This window comes from Monodelphis domestica, chromosome 8 (genome assembly GCF_027887165.1).
Source record: "Monodelphis domestica isolate mMonDom1 chromosome 8, mMonDom1.pri, whole genome shotgun sequence".
NCBI classification, from domain to species: Eukaryota; Metazoa; Chordata; class Mammalia; order Didelphimorphia; family Didelphidae; genus Monodelphis; species Monodelphis domestica.
The window spans coordinates 189,314,124-189,333,159 of NC_077234.1; the positions used below are offsets into that span (position 1 = coordinate 189,314,124).

The window sequence follows — 19,036 nt, forward strand, 5'->3', positions numbered from 1 at the left end:
ACCTGTTTTTCCCCTCTTGTCCCAAATCACTAACCAGTGAAGCTTAGGCAAAAAAGCTTAATGAATTTGATCTCTATCATCCAGGATGTCTATAGACAACTTTAAAAAGGGGGTGATGCCATTGCTTCAGTCTTTCAGAAGAGCTGAAACTAGAGGACCAAAAGTATTATCAATATTTACTCTTTGTGAGACTCACACGAAGTTCTCCTCCTCCTTGCCAACTGCTTTGGCCCCTTGGAGACACCTTCTCTGTGCGGCCCTGCTTTACTGACCAGTGATCTTAAGACTAGACCGGCTACTCCAGCAGGGGCCCCAGCTACGTCCCTTCTTCTCACAGCCTGACTCTAAGGATTTTCCCTCTTCCTCCTCCTTGCCAGCTGCCTTCTCGCATCAAAATGTAAGCTTGCTTGGATTTGTATCATAGTGTTTAGCATTTATGTGTGTGTGCCACATAGTATATACTTATTTCTTATGTTCGATCTATCTCTGTCTACTTCAGACAGGCAGGTGCCATATTGGATAATTAGAAGGTAGAGACAAAAATAGTGCCTAAGTGGTCCCTACATTGAATTAGGGGAGAATACTGAAAATAAGAGGCCCTTCTAAGCCAGAGGAAGACTCTCTTTGTAAATGATAAGAAGTTCATTATTTGTTGTTGTTGTTATTCAGTCTAGTCTGATGCTTTGTGACCCTATTTGGGGTTTTCTTGGCAAAGATTTTGGAGTGGTTTAAAAAATTCCTTCAAATATGGTTTGAATCTCAGGTCTGCACTCAGGAAGATCTAGGTTCAAATCTGGGCATGGTCACTTTCTACCTGTATTACTGAGGACAAAGTCACTTAACCCCAATTTTTGCTAGCCCTTACCACTCTTCTGCCTTGGAACCAATACACAGTATTGATTTTAACACTAAAAGTAAAGGTTTAAAAAAAGAAAAAAAATCCTTCTGCTTCTTTTACAGATGAGGAACTGAGGCAAACAGAGTGAAGTGACTTGCCCAGGGTCACATAGCTGGTAAATGTCTGAGGCCAGATCTGAACTCAAGAAGAGGAGTCTTTCTGACTCTAGACCCAGTATTCTCTCTGCTGTGACATCAAGTTGCACATCCCAGCCCCAAATTACAAGAAACAAGAGCCCTATATTTTAAATCAACATTCGAAGGAAACTCCCAGTGAAAGCTGATAGGTGGTGAAGAAGAATGAGGAAAATTAATGAAGTAGGATGAAGCATCTTCTCAGTGGAGAACAGTTTATTAGACAATTGAACAAAAGAGGGATCCTATAAACTGTTGCGATGCTGGGGATTATCTCATATAGTACCAATTTGAGGTTTTTTGTTACTTAATGTAACTGTCCTGAAGTCATGTGACTGGGCTAAGCTGAATGTTTCCATCTCAATGTGACAAAATTCCTATCCCTTTGCCTCCCCTGAGACTATGAATTGTGTGAAGTTAGGCAGACATTTCCTGATATGAACAAAATATTCACATGCACATGCCCAGATCATTGTGAAACAAGTCAGGATACCATTGCACCAGAAGTCTGAGTGGACTGGGCGGCTGAGATAGAGCTTATTTCATAGCACTCACAATTTTGGGGTGTTAAAGAGGAAATCTCTCACTTGCAGACATGAAAAGGTACTAAATAACCCTCAAACAGAGGCCAAATGGTTAACTATTCTCTCAAGTGACCAATGAAATAGGAGATGATAGAAAAGAAGGTTCTTTTGAGATTTTGTCAAGCAAAATCTATGTAAGGATATACTTGAATCTGCCCAGTGAGTAAGGCCACAAACAGAGGAAAGCAAGCATTTATCAAATCCATGGGGCGCAAAGTTTGGGAAATCCAGAGTACTGAAAACATGGCGGTATAACTCAGTGCTCAGATTTCAAGTTTGGGCTCTCCCAGTAACTCACTATTTGATGGAGTGTCCCTTTAACCACCTGGAATGCATTTCTAGCATATAACTGTTCTGTAGATATGAGTATAAAGTTTGATCAAAGTTTATGAGGGGACTCGAGATCTTTAGTCATTTGCTAATTAATTAATTAATTAATTAATTAGTTTTGAAACCCTTATCTTCCATTTTGGAATCAATACTGTATATTGGTTCCAAGGCAGAAGAGTGGTAAGGGCTAGGCAATGGGGGTCAAGTGACTTGCCCAGGGTCACACAGCTGGGAGATGTCTGAGGCCAGATTGGAAACTAAGACCTCCCGTCTCTAGGCCTGACTCTCAATCCACTGAGCCACCCAGCTGCCCCTGACTCGAGATCTTTAAAATAAAAGTACAAGGAGTTCTAAACGTGGCTCCTAAATGCTGGGGTCAGAAGAGTGAATTACTGTATGCAAGTGAAACTCCAATTACAGTGGCAGGATGTAATGTTGGTATTTCAGTGTTCAGTAAGGAATATTTTAATCATCAATCTAATTGTCCTCTTTGGGCTTTGATGTCCCAGATCCAATTATGTGATAAGACAACCTGTAGGTAGCTCTGCAATCTTATTTTTGAATGACTGGAATACCAATGGGCTATGTGGCCCATTTCGGACTAATGCTATGAAGCTGGTAATATTAAGATCAATTAGTAATTAACTAAGAATTTATTAAGCACTGTGTGTCAGGTTTCTAGTCAAACATCTTCATTTTTACAAATGAAGAAAAGGAAGCTTAAGAGGGTTGAAATAATTCACCTAAGGACACAGGATTTGAATCTGGGTCCTCTTAAAATACAAATCTAGTTCTCTTTCCCTTATACCACCCCACTATCAAAAAAGCTTCTATGTAAAATTCTTTAGTGACAAAGGATTACAATGTTACATTGATCCACTACCCCTTCCAAGTTGTGTTTTCTCTTCCCTCAGTTTTTGCCCTCTCTCCTGGTTCTTCTTTTATTTGCCTCAATACTTTTCTCTATCTATTTTGCAGATTCCACTTCTGACTTGCTCTCTAAGAAAGGATGCTGCCATCTCCTCAGGGTTCTCTTCTGGGTTTTTTTCTCTTCTCTCTCCATAGTCGCTTCCTTAAAACTATCTTATTTCATTTCCTCCCATCAGAATGGATTGTTTCTTTCTTTGTACTCTTACTCCCAGAGCCTCACACAATGCCCGACACATTGTGCATACTTAATACTTGACTGATAACATGGCTTCAATTGTTACTCTCTACCTGGATCACTCCTATATCTTTATTTATGGGGGTAGTGGGGGGGGGGGGGGCAAGTTAGGTTACACAATGGATAGAAGCATAGCCCTGGAGTTGGGAAGACTTGAATTCAAATCTGATCTCAGACACTTACTAGCTGTGTGACCCTGAACAAATCCCTTATCTCTGTTTACCTCAGTTTCCTCATCTATAAAATGAGCTGGACAGAGAAATGGCAAACCACTCCAGTATCTTTGCCAAGAAAACCCCCTAAATAGGGTCATGAAGAGTCAGACATGACTGAACAATAACAACCTCCTACAGTGGTGGTGAGGAACAAATGAGATAATAATTGTAAAGTGCTCAGCATGGTGCCTGGCCCATAGTAATCAGTTAATATCATGAATATCAGCTAATTATTAGTAATTAAGTAAGCATTTATTAAGTGCCAACTATGTGCCAGGTTTCCAGTCAAACATCTTTATTTTTACAAATGAAGAAAATGAAGCTTAGAGGGTTGAAATAATTCTCTGGTTGCTAAATACTCTATTGATAATTCAAAATTTAATATATATAAAATTGTTTTCCAACCCTGCCATTCCTCATCTGTATTAATTTAGTCACTAATCAGTCACCAAGGTCAGAAACATTTGTGCCATCAACTCCCAGATCTCTCACCTAATGAACTCTCGCCAATCTATCACAGCAATTTCTCTCTTTTCCACCACCCTGACATAGGCTTTAATTGCCTCTCAGCCAGACTATTTTAATAACATCCTAACTGTTCTTAATGTGTAAATCCAATGACATTACTCACCTACTCAAAAACCTTGAATGGCTCCCTAGTGTGTAAAATATAAACTTACTCACATCATTAAGGGTTTGGCTTACCTTTCAAGCCTTAAAACTATTTGCCTTTCCATTCTCTATATTCTAGCCAAACTGGACCACCAGCCATCCCCTAATTTTGTGTTGCTCACTCCCATTCCCATACATTCACACACACACACCATTGTCCTTCATATCTAAAGGGGAATCCATTTCCACTCACTGAAAGCAGGACTTTTCCTGTTATCTCTCAATATATTCATTTTAGGCAGCAGGGTGGTCAGAGCTATGGGCCTGGAGGCTGGAAGACCAGAGTTTCTGCCTCAGTTTCCTCAACTGTAAAATAAATAGCAGATTCTGATACCCAGTAATACCCAGTGGAATTGTGCGTCGGCTACGGGAGGGGAGGGGAGGGGGAAGGGGAGAGAGGAATAGAAAATGATTTTTGTAACCAGGGAATAATGTTCGAAATTGACCAAATTAAAAAAAAAAGGCAGTGAAATAAATAAATAATAAACAAATAGCACCTAATTCCCAGAGTTGTTGAGAATCAAACAAAATAACATTTATAAAGTGTTTTGTCCAGAGCCTGACACACAGAAGGAACTTAATGAATGCTTGTTCCCTCCTACCCTTTTTTTCCTCCTTTCTTCCTTCTAATTCAAGGGCCCAGAAGGATAATTTGGATACATGTTTCACTTTCTTTCCAGATCTCTGAGAATAGGGATGATACCATTTCTCACTTTTTTTTTTAACCTTTACAGGCCATCTTGGAATCAATACTGTGTAGCAGAAGGGTGGTAAGGGGGTTAAGTGACTTGCCCAGGGTCACACAGCTAGTAAGTACCTGAGGTCACATTTGAACCCAGGACCTCCCATCTCTGGGCCTGACTCTCAATCCACTGAGCTACTCAGCTGTCCCCCATTTTTCACTTTTGTATGCTAGTGCTATACACATAGTATCACTTAATAAATGTATTTAAAATTTTTTTTGTTGATATGTTGTTTTCATGTTACAAACACTTGTAGATTATTCCTATTTCATGTGAGAGGGCTCTTGGAACAAAGTAAAACTAACAATACAGTAACCTCTTCTGAAAGTCAATGCAAAGGTCCGTCCCTGTAGCCCCTCCTCCAAATCCTCTCTTTTTTAGGAACAGAAATCTATCCTCTCTCTCTCTTCTGAATTTAATGGTACCCATAAGTAACATGTGGCTATATGAGTACGAAAACATTCCTAGGAACCTCAGGAAAAGAGGGAGAAGGGATTTGGGCTCTCTTGGCCTATCCAATTTGTAAAAGAAAAAGTTGAGAGTGGGGTCCAGGGAGTGTATTGAGTCATTAATTGGAGGAGGCATCAGGATGCTAATCCCAGTTTTACTAGTAAATGGCTAGAAGTCTTTGGGGACGCTCCCTTCAATTTCTCAACTGTAAACTAATGGGAAGTGTGAAGGGTAGGACTCTTCACAGCTAATGCTCCATGGAGTTTATTAAGTTGAGAAAATGATAGACTACAATGTGAGGACTTTAAGGCAAAACAAACAAGAATAAAATGGCTCTGATTGAAAATCTCCAGAAGTACTGCTACAACAAAATTAATTCAGGGAAAACTAGGCAAGAGGGAAAAACAGAGTGTCTAGGGCCCACCAATATGCACTTTCCTGGTTTGTTTCTGGGCGAGAGAAGGGAAAGATAATGGGGGAATGGTTCGCTTAAACAGCAAAGGAAAGAAGCTAACCAACCAGAAAAGCAAAACTGATAACAAAGGAAGAGATAAAATTGCCATTGCATGAGGGCAAAACACAACTGACTCATTCTCAGCTGGAAAACAAGGCAAATGGTTTTTTCAAATGTTCTTTTGCAGGCAACCATTTGTTGCTGGGTCTTATTTGAGTGCTGACTGTTTCTAGGAGGCCCTGAATAATAATCTCTCAAAAACCAGTGAATCTATTGGAAAGTTCTTCCAATCTGTCCTTTAGGGCTTTTGCTTGAAAAATGTTTTTAAAGGTTGGGGAGAGATGCCGTATGTCAGAGATAGCAGCCTCCTACAGAGCCTGTCAAAGACCAAATTTAATGTGAAGTTCAACACAAAAACTGGTTCTGGGTATTTATAATGTCATTTTAAATAATATCAGGCAGACCTAGGGAGATATTTATAGTTAGGTAGTAGAAGGGAGGCAGGAGTAGGATGGGTGAGTCATAAATTAATCTGTTCTATTCAAGGATTATTATAGAACTTTCCCTGAAACAAAGAGCATTACAGATAATGACCTTGAAATTTTAACTCAAATTCTATTTTTGAGATGGTCTTACCAGTTAAGTGTGGATAGTGTCTTTGTCTTTGTCATGGATAAAAAGACAATAGAGAAGGGAAGTTGGGACAAATCTACAGGCCTTTAAATATGACTGTCCCTCCCACCCTTAAAATATATTCACTAGGTATATATAAGTCAAAGGCAATTTTGAAAGTAAAATACAGAATTTCTTGGATATTTTTGAAAAAGTCAAGCATGTGAAGTAGGTTCAGGGTTTCATACCAAAATCATCCTTTTATGCTTTACTGTGTGGATGTAAATGATCTTTTTATGTAAGTTCAGAATAAAAAATAAGATGAAATAACCTTCATTAAATTGTATTATCCCTTCAAGCAATAATCTATATTTCTCTGCCCTCTTTTTTAACCAAACTCCTAAAAAAAGCTTTTTATACTTATTACCTCTACTTCTTCTCCTTTCACTCTTTTTAAATACTTTAATCTCACTTCCAACCTCATTCCTCTATTGAAAGGCTTCCTCTAAAAACACTAATGATCTCTTTAATTGTGGAATCTGATTTTGTTCCCTCTCAGTTTTCATCCTTCATTCCTTTTCTGAAGCTTCTGAAACTGTTACCCAACTGGTCCAATCTTCCTGAGTATTCTTTCCTCTCCTTGTTTTCCTAACATTGCTCTCTTTAGGTTCTCTTGTCTATCTGATTATTACTTCTTAGTCTCTTTTGCTGGACTATTATCATTATGTCCCCAACTATGGGGGAAATGCACTGGGGAGGAGAGGGAGGCACAAAACTCTCAAAGTTCCCCCTAGGCTCCTCTTGTTATCTATTCCTCACTTTCCAAATTTCTCCTTTTGTTTATGGGACTATATGAGAGTCCTTCTAAGCATTTTCAGTGCTTTGCTTAAATTTAAGCTACATGATGAGACTCATTCCAGTCTCTCTACTGAGCTCTACTGCCTATTACACGTCTCAAACTATGTGCTAGATCTATGTGTCATAGATATCTCAAATTCAACATGTCTTCAACTGAAACCCAACCAACCACTGCTTTGAACATCCCAATTTCTGACAAATGTACCACCACTCTTGGTTTTTATTTTACCTCCACAATGTCTCTAGCATCTTGATCCATCTCTGTACATAAAGACACCAACTTAATTCATCTATCTATCACCTTTTGCCTAAATTATTTTAGGTTTTGGGTTTCTTGGGTCTTCCTTCCTCAAGTCTTAGACCACCTTAATTCTTCTTCTACATAGCTATCAAAATGATTTTTTCTAAACAAAAGTCTGACCATATCATTCTCCTATTCAACAAATTCCCTCACTATATTATCAAACACAAATTCCTCTGTTTTGCTTTAAAGGCCTTTCATAATCTAGCCTCAACTTATCTTTCTAGGATCACTATACATTATTCCTGTGATTGGCAAGGTGGCACAGTGTTGGGCCTGGAGTCAAGAAGGTCCAAGTTCAAATCTGGTCTCAAATACTTACCAGTTGTGTGATCCTGGGCAAGTCACTTAATTTCTATTTGCCTTAGTTTCCTCAACTGTTAAATGAGGCTATCCATTAAAATAAGTACTTGTCTCTCCAGATTGTTGTGAGGATCAAATAAAATAATATCTGAAAAAATACCAAATATAGTACCTGGCACAAGGTAGGTCCTACATAAAAACTTATTCTGTTTCACTAGTAGCCAAATAGTTCTTCTTTCCCATTTCTGTTCCTCTGTACTATCTCACATTCCTTTTTCACCTTTACGGTATGGAATCTCCTCCTCTTTTCTTTCTTTGCAGATGTGGCTTTGAATGCCTTTTACACAAATACTTTATATAAGCTCCTTTTACACAAAACCTTTCCTGATTTTGCCAAGTGCTAGGGCCCTCCTTTACTATGTAACCTAGTACTGACTTTGCATTTATTCTGTGTGTGAACAAATTTTGTGTTCCTTCTTTCCTTTCTTCCTTTCTTCCTCCCTTCCTTATTTCTTTTCTATACTATATTTATATTAAATTAAATTGTTAAAAGCTACTATCCTCCTCATGACTTAAGAGTTAATTTTATAAATGGCAACCACAATTCTTTTCTAATATTATTTAACAAAACCAATTTCTAAATATTACATGTAGCATTTTAATTATTACATTTATTTTCATTATTACATTTGGCTACCAAAGAGGTGGAAGAAATCATTCTATCTCCGGAAAGAGCTGGCTGGAAAAAGATATATGCAGGCACATATGACACTGAAATAGAAGTGTTAATCTGTTGTGAATTATTTCTTGTTGTTGCAGTGGTACTCTGACAGACTAGAGAGAGCTGCTAGTATGTGGACACACCTGAGGGTATCTAATTACAATGGAGATAGAAGTATTTTGAGATAGAGAGAGAGAGATAGAAGAATGCTGCCACAGGGGAATGCACTGGGGTTTTCCTATAATCTCTATTGATAGCTGATGGATCAATATTTTCCTAATCTCCTCCTACCCTTTTCCTCCTTCACTTAACCATCCACTTCTTGAAGCCTTTTGGCTTCCTCCCTCCCTCCTGAGTGGACTATAAAATACTCTTGTTTTCTTTTTCAGGTAAGGGGTTTATTGGAAAACAACAGGATGAGAAACTGAGGAAAGAGGGATAAGGGTTTCCCTAATCTATAAGGAGAATTTGAGAAATCAGTCCAGTAACAACTGTGACAGAGGGACAGTCAAAGAGATGGAGGATAACTTTTTAAAAATCTTCTTTCTTCTTCACAAAGCCATCAAGGTATCTCAGCCTAATTTCAGAAGCCCACCCTCAAGGGTCCTTCAGCCTGGGGCAAAAGCTAACAATATCAGTTCAGGGCTTCTCTCCTTCAGTCAGCCACCAAGAAAGGTCTCTTCTTCAGCCTGGCTTTCCTCCAACTGTCTTTTTCTGGGAACATTCTGTTTGGAACCTTCTTGATTGACAGACAGGTCCCCAGCCTTGGTTCTTGCATCTTGGCTTGTCCTGCAAAACTTCTCTCTCTTCATGTCTCTACCACAACACCCAAAGAATAATTCAAAGGCAATGCAGGAAGAAGTACAGAGGGGATATGGGGAGAAGAAAAATGACAAGATCCCAGGTCCTGTGTTTGATTCCTACCTCTGCTGCTTACTACCAGGGTGATTTTGGAGGAGTCCTCCCTACGTCTTAGTTTCTTTATCTCTAAAATAAAAAGGCTGGACCTGATGATGGTCTTCCAGTGCCTTGGACAACCCTCTAAGACTAAGAGTCAAAGAAGGAATTGATCTGCCTTGGTAAAGAGTTTCCTCTATTTATGAAATCCAAATTCTAGAAACACAAACACACAGGCACAGACATAGACACAATTCAAAAAAGTCAAGTGATATATTGTATAGCTTTCGTGAAATTAAAAAAGAAATTATAGCATTTTCTCAACATGTTCCATTTGTAGGTCATCAATGGCTAACATTTAACAAAGACAAAACACTGCAGTTATTATTTTATAGGTTTTTAGAGACCAACAACTGGAAACAGGGAAAATTTTACTTATCACAGTTGGCTCACCTCATAGAAGAGGCCTTCAGGGAACTGCTGGAAGCACTGAGCGCACACGAAGCACTGTTCATGGTACAGCTCCCCGTTGCTGTTCACAATCTTCTCAGCAGGTGCAAAGCCTCCCTTACAGCGTTCACACAGGGCATTAGCCAACGCATTTGCCATGTTGCTGCAAAAGACAAAGGGTTGGGGGGAGCACAAAGACTGTGAACCTTTTTTCATGCTTAAAGATGCTGCGATAAAGTGGACTGTAAAACATGAACATGGGATTCAGGCTAGAATTTCTTTCACTTTATACTTGTGGAAACTTAGGCTTAGGCAAGTGAAGTGATTCCCTCAAGTTTGTTGTTGTTGTTGCTCAGTCATTTCAGTTGTATCTGACTCCTTTGGATTCCATTTGGGGTTTTTCGGGCAAAGGTATTTGTTTACCATTTGCTTTTCTAGTTCCTTTTACAGATGAAGAAACTGCAGCTCTTAAGGAGTGTTCAATGATTTCCCCAAGGTCACACAGCTAGTAGGTGCCTATTATGTGTCAGGACTATTAGGTGCTGAGAATACAATGACTTAAAAAAAATCATTTCTGTCCTCTAGGAGTTCATTCTTTTTACTTTTATTTTTTTTCTAATGATTACATGATTCTTGTTCTTTCCCTCTCCTCTTCCCTCTCCCCTCCCAGAATAGGCAAGTAATTTTATTGGTTTATATATATAATATACACACACACACATATATATATATATATAAAATCACTCAAATCCTATTTTCATATTATTCACTTTTGCAAGAATCTTTTAAAATCCAAACCCCCCAAATACCCATACAAACAAGTGATAAATCATGTTTTCTTCTGGATTTATACCAGGAGTTTACTTTTTAACAAAGGGATAGAAATATTTAGATAAAAACTAAGTATAAAACATATGCACGAGCAAATGCAAAATAATCTTGGGAGAAAGAGGACCCTTGTACCTGGACTAGAAAGACCAAGAAAGTAGAATTTCTAAGAAGCAGGGAACAAATATTCTCTTTGTGGAGTACTGTCCCCTACCTTAGAAAGACATGGAGGCTGTCATGGATGAGAAACACCTGGAAGGTCAGTTTGGACAGAATAAAGGACACTGGGTGAGGAATGATTGGCCTTAAAGACTGGAGAAGTGGTTGGGAGTCAGTCTTGGAGGATTTGAAATGCCAGGCTTGGGGTTTTGTATTTTATTCCAGAAGTAACAGTGAGCTGGTATCTCCTATCTCTATTCACTTTCTCTTCATACAAATAGGCAGACAAGTCAATAAAGTGCTGTATTTTATTGCTTTGGCATTATGTACAACTAAAAAAGGCTGAAAATCCTTGAATATCCAGCTATCAAGTAAAATCGTCTCAAAAGTTTCTTGACTCTAATAAGAATGCTAATGAGATTTCAAAATAGAATATTATTGCCAAATCGAACAGGTTATACAGGTAGAAATCTTGACACTTTAACCCAGGTGGCCCCTTTGTTTGGAAACTGGGAAAAACTACTGTTTAAGAAGTTATTTCCATATAGCAAAATTATTAGCATCTATTCATGTATTGCTTTCAGAAGGAACAGGGCACTGTCCTCAGCAGCACTGTGAGGTAGGTAGTGCAAGTAGGACTATAACCACTTTGTAGAAACTGGTGTGCCCATGTCCACCTATTGGAGCCCTTAGTCCATCTTAAGTCTTCTAATTTTTTTTAACCCTTGCCTTCCATCTTAGAATCAATATTGAATATTTGTTCCAAGGCAGAAGAGTGGTAAGGACCATACAATGGAGGTTGAGTGACTTGCCCAGGGTCACACCACCAGTAAATGACAGAAATTAGATTTGAACCCAGGACCTCCCATCACGGAGTCTCCCAGCTGCCCCTCAAGTCTTCTATTTCTTAAGAATAATATTCTTTCCACTCTACCATACTGCTTCTTAATAATCCCTTGCATTTTACATAGTAACAAGATGGAAACAACCAAAAATCAACATTTGTTATGTTACAGTTAGTTGACACCTACTGTGTGCATCTCTATTACTCTCTGTGCAATAATCAGTATGAATTCTTCAAAGACTATTATGTACTGTACCTCATATCTACATAACAATACCACCAAAATATGGGTATTAGAAAAATGGACCTTTATTTCTGGGAGAAGTTTGTGGTCATTAAAGAAGCTTTGTATTTTCCTGATAGTTACAGCCTCCAAAACCACATGCATACTGGAGGAAAAAATGGGGATTAAAGAGGGAGACCAAAGGAGAGGGTACTTTGAACCAAAAGCTACTTAATTCTCTCATTTACTAGCAAGTAAAGGAATAATCAATAGCAAGACAGGAAGCAACCCTTCACACTGCCCTTAGAACGTGCATTCCCTATGTGGTCTTGAGCAAGTTAATTCAGCTCTGCCTCAGTTTTCTCATCTCTAAAATGAGGATAATAATAGTCCCTAGCCTCCCAGGGTTTTTGTGAAGTTAAATGAGATGATGATAATTGTAAAGTGCCTGGCACAGAGTAGGGGTTTAAGAAATGCTAGTTGTTAGTTGCTAATACTTAAGAAGGAATGAAGCCTGTACTTCCAGTCCCCCTACTTGAATTCAAAGCCCAATGGGTGATTTTTTGCCAAGAAGGAGGAGAAGGAAAGAGAAACAAAATGAAAGGGCGACTTAAGTCTCTCAAAATTCATCACTATTCATTTTTCTTTTTGAAGGTACCACAATAATCACTCACATTTCTGGAGTCTTGTAAGTTTTAGAGCGTGCTTTCTTTATAATACTCTTGCGATGTAGGTAGTAAATGTATCATTGTGCCTATTTTACATAGGAGGTGTAATAAGTAAGAGAGGGTTATCGGATGAGCGAGTGAGTGGTCTGCAGGGGACAAACAGGGAAAGAATTCTGGAATGTTGAGAAGAGGATTGAGCTGAAAAACTAGGACGAACTGGGAATCTCCCTGGGGGTTTGCTGACTACCAAGCTGCCTGGTGGATTACCTTTACCTGTCCGTTGCTGTTAAGACCTGTGATTCCTGAGAAGATCCTTGAACTGAAACTAGCTTGACTCAACATCCCCAAGTGCAGCTGTCTGGACTCGGGATCTTTCCCTGGTCCCTGCTAAGCTTGCCACAGACCATTACCCTTTAATACTAACTGAGGGGGTTAGTGCAGAATTAGCTAGAGCAGGGACTGGGAATTTTAGGTCACTGGGGTGAGGTGTAGTGTAGACCAACCCTGGGAAGACTCTCCTTGAGGAGACATTTAGCTCCTGAGGACTTTAGTTAGAGAAAACTAGTCTCAGGGTTACCCTATCTCCATTTCAACCGTATCCCTATTTAATTAAAATACTTTCCCAGTTACTGAGTGGTCTGTGTGTAGATCTCAGACCAGGCTCTGTCCTGGACAGAGTTTCTGTTGGCCTTTCAACCCACAGTTAATCCTATCCTATCCCATCCCCCAAACCACCACCCTAATGCAAAGGAAACTGAGGCTCAGTCTGAGGTTCACTGACTTGCCCAAGATCACATGGCAAGCAAGGGTTAGTTAGGGCTGGAACCTGATTTTCAATACCCTTTCCACTACACTCCCAAAGTTAAAATCAAACCCCTCTATTAGCCCAAAAGGATGAAACGGGACTTTTCCCTTTCCAGGGAAGCCAGATGGTCAAAGAAAGTGACAAGAAAGGAGAAAGAAAAAGAAAAGAAAAGAGTGCAACCACCCATCTACCCCAAACCCTAGTTGACCAAAGTGTGCTTTTCCTCAGCATAATTCAAGCAACAGCAACTCAGATCAACAGACTACAAACCACAATTATAATTGTAATGAATAATCTACACAAAAATTTACTTTGTACATTTTTATAGGGTTTCCAAATAGCTTTCCTATACACTTGTTTAATCTAATATTGAGCCAAGCAGAAGATATTTAATAAATGCTTCTGGAGAGAATTGCTTAATTTTCATTTCCATTTTATAGATAATGAAGAGAAAACAAAGGAAGGTTAAATAATGTGCCCCAAGTCATATAGTCTGAGAGTGACAAAATTTTGTCTGGATTAAATTCAAGGCCCTTTCTGCCCCCAAGGTCCGATTTGTGACAAGCTATACTAACTTCAGTTAAGGAATTAAAATACATGCCAAGGTAAAGAGTTTTTTACAAACTCTTCTCACCGCACCGCCCCCTTTCCACACACACAAAGGCAGGGGGGAGAAGCAGGATAATATTCACAATGTTCATGACCTGTATGTATGGTAGACTTCCTGCCTCCCTCCCACCCCCACCCCTCACCCAGTAACAATATAGTCCCATTTTTGAGTCTAGCCAAAATGAAATCTGTGTGAAAACAGTATAGCCACCATCCCACGCTTTCTACAGGAAGCCTTTCCCAGCCCCTTGTAATTGCAGGGCTTTCCCTCTTCTAATTAGTTAGTTCCTATCTATCCTCCACATAGCTTCATTGGTAGTTTGTTTGCTTTCTGTCTCCCCCACTAGACTGTGAGCTCCTTTAGGGTAAGGACTGGCTTTTGCCTCTTTTTGCATAGCAGGGAGTGCTTGGCACAATAGCCTGGTACAAAGTAGTTAGTCAGTTTTGAAGAAATGTTACACTATGATTGCTAAAAATGGATTTGATAGTAATTGCTACACGTCAGAGAATCTAATTTTTGTGATGAAAATAATCAGACAGTGAAGGATAATTAAAGCCGTTTGGTATCAAAGGAGAAATCAAATGGGAACTCACAGAAGCAATATGGCTAATTATCATCAGTTAACTTTCCAGGATGTGACACTGAAAAGCATTCAAGCAAAACCTGCTGTGAACCTCAGTGAATATTTAAAACCTCAGGGCAGAACCTATGTAAACAATAATCTACCGCAGATCAAATAAATTTATTCTAATGAGTGTCACCCATGTCTAGATTTCCACATTTAAATGTGCCGGCTTCCCCACCTTCATTTTCTGAAAATACTTATTCTATAGACTTATCTAGAACATTACATTTTTTAAAGTAAGTTTTGTTTAATAGGAAATGGGCAAGGTGGCTCAGTGGATAGAGAGCCACACCTGGAGATGGTATTTCTTGGGTTCAAATGTAGATGCAGACACTTCCTAGCTGTGTGACCCTGGACAAGTCACTTAACCCCAAATGCCTAGCCCTTACCACTCTTCCGCAAAGGATTTGATACTCTGTATAACTTTTAAGACTTAAGACAGAAGGTAAGGGCTTAAAAACAAACAAATAAATGAGGGGCAAAGCTGGCTTTCTTTTCAAAATCAAAATGCAGAATGAATGGAAAAAAATAATGGTGTTGTACCTTTACAAGTTTAAGCCTCTATAGATATACAATTCAGTTTTACATTTTAAAGAGCCTTTCTACTACATACATTCCATCTTTTCTATTTGGCTCCACCTTTCACCTTCAATCCCTGGTTATGTCAACTCCATTGTTAAACTGGATAAATAACAAAGCCTCACTAATTCAACCTTTAGTCATCTGGAATTTTCAATAATACAAAATGTGTAATCCTTTAACTTGGGTTTACCTTTGCCAGCTGTAGTCCCTACTATTAATGGGGGGAAAAGGGCTTACTTATCTTACAGAGATATTTTACTTCCATATAGTTAGTAACCTCATTAATATGAGCATTCCTATATTATTGCAGGCTGCTAATCCTCTATGTCTTCTCTTCTTTTTTTGCTCATCTTTTCCCAATTAATCATTCATAGAGGATCTTATGGTATTACTTATATAATAACTTTAAGATACTTTAAAAAGTATTAATTTGCAGGAAACTGACTTGGTCAATCAGAAACCATTTTTTATTCATTAAATCAAGTCCCCTAAGAACCATTACTAGTTCATACCTACTTCTTAGCACTGTAGGTAGATGTACAAAATATATTAAAAATTTACAAAGTATATGAAAAAATTCAAAAATACATTCTTGATAAAAGTCACTCACTAAGTGATTCCCTTTCAAATGTCTTGAAATTTAGTGGTATCTGAAATGGGCAAAACTTGAGATCTGACATGAACACAGAAGACCTCATTATTTGAGTAAGCATTTCTTCATAAAACTATAAAAGAACTGGAAATTGTTCTTTGCTGCTATTAGCCCGGTGACACTACATGCAACCTGAGAGAACTTTTATGTTAATAGACCACATTAATTAGCAAAATCAAGAGAAACTATGAAAGGCACAAACCCATCAACTTGTTAAAAGCAGACATATTTAGCAATGCATGATCTTTCAAAACCATCCCTATAGGGACGCAATGTCAAAATAGCCAGTGAGTTTCACATGCTGACAATACTAGATTCTCATCCATCAAGTACCCACCCTGGGAGAGGGAAAACTTACAATCTTGCATAAAAGTCACAGAATTCCTTGTAGACTTTTATGTCACTTTGCCTACGCTGCAGTTTGGATACAGCCTTCTCGTCTTCATTCTCATCAGCATGGTGGACATCATTAATTACAGTTTGTGGGATCTCTTCATTTTCTGGAATGACAAAGGGGTGTACCCGGCCTGGGAATGCCATCCTGAAGTAGTAACTTAGCGGTGAGCTCTAATGCTGGGGCAGAAAACTGCACACTACATAGACCAGAGGGAGAAACAGTGTACAGGACAGGACTTCCCTCCTGATTCCCAGCAATGGGATTCACTTCCACTGTTTACACGTCAGTTAGGCAGGCTTTATAAGGACTCCACAGAAGCTTCAAGTTAAGAGCCCACAGGCACAGCAGACAGGATGACATGGTATGATTTACTAAGGCTAGCTGGAAGCCGACACAGCGAGCATTCCACTAGAGTTGTTGCACAGACAGACAGCAGTCTTTATTATCTATTATAGACCATGAACATTCTACCACAGCACAGTTGAAATATTTACACACAAGCAAGAGGAACTCCTCTCTTTCCCTCTCTCTCTCTCTGTCTCTCTGTGTCTCTCTCTCTCTCTCTGTCTGTCTCTCTCTCTGTCTCTCTCTCTCTGTCTCTCTCTCTCTCCTCCCTCTCTCTCCTCCACCTCACCCCCCCCCCCCAATCAGTATATGTATTGCCAGGTTCTTAAAACAGAAGTATTAGGCTTTAGTTAAACTCGGAATAGAAAGTGGCTACTAAATCATACATAAGGATTCCTACAGGTCACATATTGACTTAGAAACCCATCAAATGACATTCTCTATCTTTTATTGTATTTTTACATATGCTGTTAAATATTTCCCAATTACATTTTGTGGTGGCATGCAGGTTTAACTCCTCTGGTCTAATAAAGTTAGGGTAGCTCTTAAGCTAGTCACAGCTGTGCCATTTTAACATAGTTCTTTTAAGGTACTTATAATTTTTTGTACACATGTGTCAATTTCTAGAAGTCTTCTGCCACTCAAATTCTTTCTTGTAATCAAAACAAAGGAGCAATCACCCCCAACCCAAAACTAAAACAAGCACTCAAAATCAAAACCCAGCTAAATCAAACAAACCCTCATCAGATGCAATACTCTACATCTGTGGTCCACCATACCTACCCCAAGAAAAGGGAACTATTAACTTTCTTCGGGGGCAGCTAGGTGGCTCAGTGGACTGAAAGCCCAGCCTAGAGAAGGGAGGTCCCGTTCAAATGTGACCTCAGATATTTCCTGGCTATGTGAGCTGGGCAAATCACTTAATCCCCATTGCCTAGCCTTTCTTTATCTTCAACCTTGGAACCAATAATTAGTATCTATTCTAAGAAGATACACATTTTAAACAAATTTCAAACCTGACCTGGTGCTTTATCTACTGGGCTACTCAGTTGCCCCACTGCTCACATTCCTGCAACATGTGAGCCTAAAGTGGAGGGAAAAGACAAAAAGTCTTCTTCAGCAGATTTAAAACTTTACCACATGTCTACACTGGGTGTAAATTTCGCTTTTTTGATTAACTTCAATTAATCAAACATTTTTTCCCTTCATTCTATTCTCCTCCCACCAAAAACAAAACCTTTATGGCAAATAGGCATGGTCAAGACAATAAATCTCTGCATTGGCCAGGTACAAATGTATAACCAAATATCTCACACATTTGATTTAGACAAAGAGAGTTGGTTAATGAGTCTAGATTTTGCTAGGTGTGGCTGGTGTGTGAAACACAACAAAAAATGGTTATAGCATCTCAGAGCTGAAAAGGAGCATATGATTCCCTTCCTATGTTCTCCATTTTAAAGATGTTGATGTTGAGGTCTGAAAAAGTTGAATGGCCTGCTCAAGAGTAACGGAGTAATGGACAGAGTCAGTCCTGGAGACATCTATCATCAGACCCTTCCTAGTGTGTGACCCTGGACACTGCCTAGTCCTTTCTGCTTTTCTGCCTTGGTTTGGGAGGATTCTTGGAGTGGTTCCAGCTTTTGCTGCCACTAAGCCACCATCTTGGCTCTGCCCTGCTTTTCTGCCTTGGAACCAATACTTAGTCAATTCAAAGTTGGAAAGTGAGGGTTAGAAAAGAAAAAAGTAAAAGAATGGTCTATTAGGACTAGAACCTAAGCTTTTTTGGACTTCTGATCCAGTTCCCTTTGTCTCTGCCTTATCTGGAGGCATTTTATAATATAAAACAAAAACAAATATATGGAAACACAGAACCCAGGCAAACAGCAGTCTAGCAGTGGAAAAACCCATGGGTGTGTTTAGGATGTCTCCAGCAAGCCCAGCCTAAATCCCAGCCCTTAAAATCCTCAGTCTAAAATGTTCCCATTGGTTTGGAAATGAAGTTTAAGCTAGGGCTAGAGGCAGCGGAACAGTCCCGAGTTTCCTTCTTTCTGCCCCAGATATTTTTGAGTCACAAAGAAGGTAGAATAAAATTTAGAGGAAAGAGGAGTCTGCAACAGTCTGCTTCACCTGCTTCTTTCTCTGGCATTTCACTTCTATTTTTTTCTATAGCTTTGCTAGTGAATGCAACCTTTCCAGACTTACAATCATTATTTCTTAATAATTCACAGTTATCTCTATCTCAAAGGGTCCATAAGTAGCCAACATAAGAACAATTCTGTAGTCAATGAGCTGGTCCTCTCCAGCACACGAAGGCCAGCACTTGACTTCCCCTCTTTCCCACAGGGACCTGCTTTCATATTTTTATGCACCAGATCAATTCACTCCTTGCTATGGCAAACAATGGCCAGACTTATAGTTGCAGACGTTCTTTAAGACAATATTCTTTCTAGGTTGAAATTCTTAATATTTTCCTTCTTTCTGTATGGTTGATGTTTGAATTTTATCAAACAG

The 19,036-nt window shown here is 39.1% G+C and overlaps 1 protein-coding gene across 9 annotated transcripts in view; it reads right to left on the reverse strand.

The window, feature by feature from the left end:
• LIMS1 (LIM zinc finger domain containing 1) overlaps window positions 1-19,036 on the reverse strand; it is a 193,493-nt gene that overhangs the window by 21,692 nt on the left and 152,765 nt on the right. For 6 of the 9 annotated variants that reach the window (XM_056807370.1, XM_007501207.3, XM_007501204.3 and 3 more), the window contains one exon: window positions 9,791-9,950. In XM_056807370.1, coding sequence (XP_056663348.1) covers window positions 9,791-9,950 — 160 coding nt within the window. Of the gene's footprint in view, window positions 1-9,790; window positions 9,951-16,141; window positions 16,473-19,036 lie in introns of those variants that run through there. The other 3 variants (XM_007501202.3, XM_001372720.5, XM_007501203.3) reach the window with 2 other exon arrangements.